The sequence below is a fragment of the Taurulus bubalis genome, assembly GCF_910589615.1.
Source record: "Taurulus bubalis genome assembly, chromosome: 12".
Classification (NCBI taxonomy): domain Eukaryota; kingdom Metazoa; phylum Chordata; class Actinopteri; order Perciformes; family Cottidae; genus Taurulus; species Taurulus bubalis.
The window spans coordinates 27590009-27600008 of NC_136600.1; the positions used below are offsets into that span (position 1 = coordinate 27590009).

The 10000-nt window shown below is 51.3% G+C and overlaps 1 protein-coding gene across 1 annotated transcript in view; it reads left to right on the forward strand.

Annotated features, from left to right (window-relative positions):
* Nucleotides 1-10000, forward strand: part of LOC306744735 (multidrug resistance-associated protein 1-like) — a 30674-nt gene that overhangs the window by 3099 nt on the left and 17575 nt on the right. The window contains exons 2-5 of the mRNA XM_079227416.1: nucleotides 386-565; nucleotides 820-942; nucleotides 1153-1290; nucleotides 2246-2371. Coding sequence (XP_079083542.1) covers nucleotides 386-565; nucleotides 820-942; nucleotides 1153-1290; nucleotides 2246-2371 — 567 coding nt within the window. The remainder of the gene's footprint in view (nucleotides 1-385; nucleotides 566-819; nucleotides 943-1152; nucleotides 1291-2245; nucleotides 2372-10000) is intronic.

The following is a 10000-nucleotide window of genomic DNA, read 5'->3' on the forward strand; positions in this document are numbered from 1 at the left end:
CACCTGTTGACTTGTTTACTTCTCTCACCTGTTTACTTCTCTCACCTGTTTACTTCTCTCACCTGTTGACTTGTTTACTTCTCTCACATGTTTACTTCTCTCACCTGTTGGCTTCTCTCACCTGTTGACTTGTTTACTTCTCTCACCTGTTTACTTCTCTCACCTGTTGACTTGTTTACTTCTCTCACCTGTTTACTTCTCTCACCTGTTGACTTGTTTGCTTCTCTCACCTGTTGACTTCTCTCACCTGTTGACTTGTTTACTTCTCTCACCTGTTGACTTGTTTACTTCTCTCAACTGTTGACTTGTTTACTTCTCTCACCTGTTGACCTGTTTACTTCTCTCACCTGTGCCTAAGGGTAACCCTGCATGTCTCTGGTTTCAGGACTGGAACCTGACCTGGTACACCTCCCAGCCAGACCTGACCCAGTGTTTCCAGCACACTGTACTGGTGTGGTTCCCGTGTGTTTACCTGTGGACCTGTTCTCCTCTTTACCTGTTGTACCTGCAGCTCCGCCCACAGCCCGGCTCCATCCCACTGTCCAGACTCTGCTGCAGCAAGATGGTACCAGAGAGACCTGGTCTCTGTCATGTGGTCTAACCTGGTCTCTGTCATGTGGTCTAGCCTGGTCTCTGTCATGTGGTCTAACCTGGTCTCTGTCATGTGGTCTAACCTGGTCTCTGTCATGTGGTCTAACCTGGTCTCTGTCATGTGGTCTAACCTGGTCTCTGTCATGTGGTCTAACCTGGTCTCTGTCATGTGGTCTAACCTGGTCTCCGTCATGTGGTCTAACCTGGTCTCTGTGGACCTGGTTGCAGCTCCTGGGTCTCAGTCTGGCTTCCTTCGGTCTTCTGGAAATGTTTTTTCTGCTGGTAAAGAAGAACGAGGAGATCCAGAACCACCTGATCCTGATTGGTCCGCTGATCAGGAGCCTCACTCTGGTACGTTCCTCAAGTTCCTCTGGTTCCTATGGTTCCTCAAGTTCCTCTGGTTCCTAACGTTCCTTCAGGTTCCTCAAGTTCCTCAGGATGGTGTCCAGAAAACAATCAAATCACAACAGTTTTTAAGACACTCACTGAAACCCCTCCTCATCTCCTCTCCTCCTCTCCTTTTCTCCTCTCCTCCTCCTCCTCCTCTCCTCCTCTCCTCAGGTACTTGGGGTTGTTATAATGCAGGTAGAGAGGAGGAAGGGCATGCGCTCGTCCGTGCTCCTCTTCCTCTTCTGGACTCTTCTGGTTCTCTGCTCCCTCGTTCCTCTGAAGGTCGACGTGGAGCAGATTATTGATCAGGTATCAATCCTTCATTTTCTGTTACACTTTACACCCGTTTACATGTGTAGTTATTATAGGAAAGGAACCGGCGCTGGTGGTCTTGAGGTCTACAGGAGCACTGGTGCAGACTGTGATCTGGACCCTGGATCTGTGGAGGTTCAGAGGGAGTGGGTCCTGTTCACCTGCTCCCTCTGGTCCACCGTGATCTGCTTCATGTTTAGGTCCTTAGTCCAGAGATCCAGGACCAGATCTCACATCGATATCAGGTTGAATGTGAGATTATCTCCATTAGCTTCTTCTCTTTCACCTTCAGTATTTCACAGCTCTCAGTGTACTTTCCTCTGGATGTGTGAAGTGTGTGAAAAGTGTGTGTGTGTGTGTTCACCGTTCCTTAGAAAGCAGTTCAACCACAGCTGCTAATGACACGGCGGCTTCCTGGACATCTTAAGTACCTGCTGAGTTATTTAGGTTTCTGAGTGACGATGAAAACAATTAAATGTACGTCAGCAAGGAACACGTCTTCACTTCCTGTGCGATTCCAGTTCATAGTTTCACTTCCTGTACGATTCCAGGTCATTTTTACTTCCTGTACGATTACGGTTCATAGTTTCACTTCCTGTACGAATACGGTACATAGTTTCACTTCCTGTACGATTACGGTTCATAGTTTCACTTCCTGTACGATTACGGTTCATAGTTTCACTTCCTATACGATTACAGTACATAGTTTCACTTCCTGTACGATTATGGTTCATAGTTTCACTTCCTGTACGATTACGGTACATAGTTTCACTTTCTGTACGATTACGGTACATAGTTTCACTTCCTGTACGATTATGGTTCATATAGTTTCACTTCCTGTACGATTATGGTTCATAAAGTTTCACTTCCTGTACGATTCCAGTTCATAAAGTTTCACTTCTCCGATATGTGACAATTTCATATGTTCAGCTTTGCTCTCTGATGTTTTCAGGGTTTTTCATCAGATGCGGCTCGTTTTGTGGCGTTTTTCATCTGTTTTTTCCTCCAACTCATCGAACTCATCCTCAGCTGTTTCTCTGACCGCCGCCCGCTCTATGAAAAGCACACCTACATCCAGGTAACACACACCTATGTCCAGGTAACACACACACACACACACCTACGTCCAGGTAGCACACACACCTACGTCCAGGTAACACACACACACACACACACCTACGTCCAAGTAACACACACACACACACCTACGTCCAGGTAACACACACACACCTACGTCCAGGTAACACACACCTACATTCAGGTAACACACACACACCTACGTCCAGGTAACACAGACACACACCTACGTCCAGGTAACACAGACACACACCTACGTCCAGGTAACACACACCTACGTCCAGGTAGCACACACCTACGTCCAGGTAACACACACACACACACTTACGTCCAGGTAACACACACCTGCGTCCAGGTAACACACACCTACGTCCAGGTAACACACACACACACCTACGTCCAGGTAACACACACCTACGTCCAGGTAACACACACCTACGTCCAGGTAACACACACCTACGTCCAGGTAACACACACACACCTACGTCCAGGTAACACAGACACACACCTACGTCCAGGTAGCACACACCTACGTCCAGGTAACACACACACACACACTTACGTCCAGGTAACACACACCTGCGTCCAGGTAACACACACCTACGTCCAGGTAACACACACACACACCTACGTCCAGGTAACACACACCTATGTCCAGGTAACACACACACCTACGTCCAGGTAACACACACACACACCTACGTCCAGGTAACACACACCTACGTCCAGGTAACACACACACACACACCTACGTCCAGGTAACACACACACACACACCTACGTCCAGGTAACACACACACACACACACCTACGTCCAGGTAACACACACACACACCTATGTCCAGGTAACACACACACACCTACGTCCAGGTAAGACACACCTACGTCCAGGTAACACAAACACACACCTACGTCCAGGTAGCACACACACCTACGTCCAGGTAACACACACCCACGTCCAGGTAACACACACCTACGTCCAGGTAACACACACACCTATGTCCAGGTAACACACACTTACGTCCAGGAAACACACACACACACATCTACGTCCAGGTAACACACACACCTACGTCCAGGTAACACACACACACACACACACCTACGTCCAGGAAGCACACACCTACGTCCAGGTAGCACACACCTACGTCCAGGTAACACACACCTACGTCCAGGTAACACACACACACACCTACGTCCAGGTAACACACACACACACCTACGTCCAGGTAACACACACACACCTACGTCCAGGTAACACACACCTACGTCCAGGTAACACACACACACCTACGTCCAGGTAACACACACACACCTACGTCCAGGTAGCACACACACACCTACGTCCAGGTAGCACACACACACACCTACGTCCAGGTAGCACACACACACACCTACGTCCAGGTAGCACACACACACACCTACGTCCAGGTAACACACACCTACGTCCAGGTAACACACACCTACGTCCAGGTAGCACACACCTACGTCCAGGTAACACACACACCTACGTCCAGGTAACACACACCTACGTCCAGGTAACACACACACACACACACACACACACCTACGTCCAGGTAACACACACCTACGTCCAGGTAACACACACCTACGTCCAGGTAACACACACACACACCTACGTCCAGGTAACACACACCTACGTCCAGGTAACACACACACACACCTACGTCCAGGAAACACACACCTACGTCCAGGTAACACACACACACACACCTACGTCCAGGTAACACACACCTACGTCCAGGCTACACACACCTACGTCCAGGCAACACACACCTACGTCCAGGTAACACACACACACACACACGTCCAGGTAGCACACACACCTACGTCCAGGTAGCACACACACCTACGTCCAGGTAACACACACCCACGTCCAGGTAACACACACCTACGTCCAGGTAACACACACACACACACCTACGTCCAGGTAACACACACTTACGTCCAGGTAACACACACACACACACTTACGTCCAGGAAACACACACACACACCTACGTCCAGGTAACACACACACACACACCTACGTCCAGGAAGCACACACCTACGTCCAGGTAACACACACACACACCTACGTCCAGGTAACACACACACACACCTACGTCCAGGTAACACACACACACACCTACGTCCAGGTAACACACACACACACCTACGTCCAGGTAACACACACACACACCTACGTCCAGGTAACACACACCTACGTCCAGGTAACACACACCTACGTCCAGGTAGCACACACCTACGTCCAGGTAACACACACCTACGTCCAGGTAACACACACACACACACACCTACGTCCAGGTAACACACACACACACACACCTACGTCCAGGTAACACACACACACACACACCTACGTCCAGGTAACACGCACACCTCCGTCCAGGTAACACACACCTACGTCCAGGTAACACACACACACACACACACACCTACGTCCAGGTAGCACACACACACACACCTACGTCCAGGTAACACACACACACACACACCTACGTCCAGGTAACACACACACACACACACCTACGTCCAGGTAGCACACACACACACACCTACGTCCAGGTAACACACACACACACACACACACCTACGTCCAGGTAGCACACACACACACACCTACGTCCAGGTAACACACACCTACGTCCAGGTAGCACACACACACACCTACGTCCAGGTAACACACACCTACGTCCAGGTAGCACACACACCTACGTCCAGGTAGCACACACACCTACGTCCAGGTAACACACACACCTACGTCCAGGTAACACACACACCTACGTCCAGGTAACACACACACCTACGTCCAGGTAACACACACACCTACGTCCAGGTAGCACACACACTGTCACGCCGGGGCACTGGTGACAGAACCCAAATGCACGACCCGAGGCAGAGTGTAGAGTTCCCAAGAAATCCTTTATTGGTCAAGGTAGTATAGCAACAGGATATCAGGCAGGATTTCAGGCAAGATCTCAGGCAGGATAACAGGCAGGAAAAACCGCTGGGAAGTTGACTCACAGGTGAAGAAAAGTCAAGAAAACGAACTCGCACAGGACAGGGAGTAGACACAGACTAAATACACAGGGGAACGAGACACAGGTGGAACCAATGAGGGCGGGGCTTGCGATCACACAGGAGGGCGGCACACGAGGAGGAGTCTGGAACGAGAGACAAGGAGGCTGACAGACACAACAGAAACAGACCAGACTACCCAGGAGATCTGGGCATGACACACACCTACGTCCAGGTAACACACACCCACGTCCAGGTAACACACACCTACGTCCAGGTAACACACACCTACGTCCAGGTAGCACACACACACACACCTACGTCCAGGTAACACACACCTACGTCCAGGTAACACACACACCTACGTCCAGGTAACACACACCTACGTCCAGGTAACACACACACACACACCTACGTCCAGGTAACACACACACACCTACGTCCAGGTAACACACACCTACGTCCAGGTAGCACACACCTACGTCCAGGTAACACACACCTACGTCCAGGTAACACACACACACCTACGTCCAGGTAGCACACACACCTACGTCCAGGTAACACACACCCACGTCCAGGTAACACACACCTACGTCCAGGTAACACACACCTACGTCCAGGTAACACACACCTACGTCCAGGTAACACACACACACCTACGTCCAGGTAACACACACTTACGTCCAGGAAACACACACACACACACCTACGTCCAGGTAACACACACCTACGTCCAGGTAGCACACACACACACCTACGTCCAGGTAGCACACACACACACCTACGTCCAGGTAGCACACACACACACCTACGTCCAGGTAGCACACACACACCTACGTCCAGGTAGCACACACCTACGTCCAGGTAACACACACCTACGTCCAGGTAACACACACACACCTACGTCCAGCTAGCACACACCTACGTCCAGCTAGCACACACCTACGTCCAGGTAACACACACACACACCTACGTCCAGGTAACACACACCTACGTCCAGGTAGCACACACCTACGTCCAGGTAACACACACCTACGTCCAGTTAACACACACACACACCTACGTCCAGGTAACACACACACACACCTACGTCCAGGTAACACACACACACCTACGTCCAGGTAACACACACCTACGTCCAGGTAACACACACACACACACACCTACGTCCAGGTAACACACACACCTACGTCCAGGTAACACACACACACACCTACGTCCAGGTAACACACACACACCTACGTCCAGGTAACACACACACACACCTACGTCCAGGTAACACACACACACACACCTACGTCCAGGTAACACACACACACCTACGTCCAGGTAACACACACACACCTACGTCCAGGTAACACACACACACCTACGTCCAGGTAGCACACACCTACGTCCAGGTAACACACACCTACGTCCAGGTAACACACACACACCTACGTCCAGGTAACACACACACACACACACCTACGTCCAGGTAACACACACACACACCTACGTCCAGGTAACACACACACACCTACGTCCAGGTAACACACACCTACGTCCAGGTAACACACACACACACACACCTACGTCCAGGTAACACACACACCTACGTCCAGGTAACACACACCTACGTCCAGGTAACACACACACACACACCTACGTCCAGGTAACACACACACACACCTACGTCCAGGTAACACACACACACACCTACGTCCAGGTAACACACACACACCTACGTCCAGGTAACACACACCTACGTCCAGGTAACACACACCTACGTCAAGGTAACACACACACACACCTACGTCCAGGTAGCACACACCTACGTCCAGGTAACACACACCTACGTCAAGGTAACACACACACACACACCTACGTCCAGGTAGCACACACCTACGTCCAGGTAACACACACACCTACGTCCAGGTAACACACACACACCTACGTCCAGGTAACACACACACACCTACGTCCAGGTAACACACACCTACGTCCAGGTAACACACACACACACCTACGTCCAGGTAGCACACACACCTACGTCCAGGTAACACACACCCACGTCCAGGTAACACACACCTACGTCCAGGTAACACACACACCTATGTCCAGGTAACACACACTTACGTCCAGGAAACACACACACACACATCTACGTCCAGGTAACACACACACCTACGTCCAGGTAACACACACACACACACACACCTACGTCCAGGAAGCACACACCTACGTCCAGGTAGCACACACCTACGTCCAGGTAACACACACCTACGTCCAGGTAACACACACACACACCTACGTCCAGGTAACACACACACACACCTACGTCCAGGTAACACACACACACCTACGTCCAGGTAACACACACCTACGTCCAGGTAACACACACACACCTACGTCCAGGTAACACACACACACCTACGTCCAGGTAGCACACACACACCTACGTCCAGGTAGCACACACACACACCTACGTCCAGGTAGCACACACACACACCTACGTCCAGGTAGCACACACACACACCTACGTCCAGGTAACACACACCTACGTCCAGGTAACACACACCTACGTCCAGGTAGCACACACCTACGTCCAGGTAACACACACACCTACGTCCAGGTAACACACACCTACGTCCAGGTAACACACACACACACACACACACACCTACGTCCAGGTAACACACACCTACGTCCAGGTAACACACACCTACGTCCAGGTAACACACACACACACCTACGTCCAGGTAACACACACCTACGTCCAGGTAACACACACACACACACCTACGTCCAGGAAACACACACCTACGTCCAGGTAACACACACACACACACCTACGTCCAGGTAACACACACCTACGTCCAGGCTACACACACCTACGTCCAGGCAACACACACCTACGTCCAGGTAACACACACACACACACACGTCCAGGTAGCACACACACCTACGTCCAGGTAGCACACACACCTACATCCAGGTAACACACACCCACGTCCAGGTAACACACACCTACGTCCAGGTAACACACACACACACACCTACGTCCAGGTAACACACACTTACGTCCAGGTAACACACACACACACACTTACGTCCAGGAAACACACACACACACCTACGTCCAGGTAACACACACACACACACCTACGTCCAGGAAGCACACACCTACGTCCAGGTAACACACACACACACCTACGTCCAGGTAACACACACACACACCTACGTCCAGGTAACACACACACACACCTACGTCCAGGTAACACACACACACACCTACGTCCAGGTAACACACACACACACCTACGTCCAGGTAACACACACCTACGTCCAGGTAACACACACCTACGTCCAGGTAGCACACACCTACGTCCAGGTAACACACACCTACGTCCAGGTAACACACACACACACACACCTACGTCCAGGTAACACACACACACACACACCTACGTCCAGGTAACACACACACACACACACCTACGTCCAGGTAACACGCACACCTCCGTCCAGGTAACACACACCTACGTCCAGGTAACACACACACACACACCTACGTCCAGGTAGCACACACACACACACCTACGTCCAGGTAACACACACACACACACACACACACCTACGTCCAGGTAACACACACACACACACCTACGTCCAGGTAACACACACACACACACACCTACGTCCAGGTAACACACACACACACACACCTACGTCCAGGTAGCACACACACACACACCTACGTCCAGGTAACACACACACACACACACACACACCTACGTCCAGGTAACACACACACACACACCTACGTCCAGGTAACACACACCTACGTCCAGGTAGCACACACACACACCTACGTCCAGGTAACACACACCTACGTCCAGGTAGCACACACACCTACGTCCAGGTAGCACACACACCTACGTCCAGGTAACACACACACCTACGTCCAGGTAACACACACACCTACGTCCAGGTAACACACACACCTACGTCCAGGTAACACACACACCTACGTCCAGGTAGCACACACACTGTCACGCCGGGGCGCTGGTGACAGAACCCAAATGCACGACCCGAGGCAGAGTGTAGAGTTCCCAAGAAATCCTTTATTGGTCAAGGTAGTATAGCAACAGGATATCAGGCAGGATTTCAGGCAAGATCTCAGGCAGGATAACAGGCAGGAAAAACCGCTGGGAAGTTGACTCACAGGTGAAGAAAAGTCAAGAAAACGAACTCGCACAGGACAGGGAGTAGACACAGACTAAATACACAGGGGAACGAGACACAGGTGGAACCAATGAGGGCGGGGCTTGCGATCACACAGGAGGGCGGCACACGAGGAGGAGTCTGGAACGAGAGACAAGGAGGCTGACAGACACAACAGAAACAGACCAGACTACCCAGGAGATCTGGGCATGACACACACCTACGTCCAGGTAACACACACCCACGTCCAGGTAACACACACCTACGTCCAGGTAACACACACCTACGTCCAGGTAGCACACACACACACACCTACGTCCAGGTAACACACACCTACGTCCAGGTAACACACACACCTACGTCCAGGTAACACACACCTACG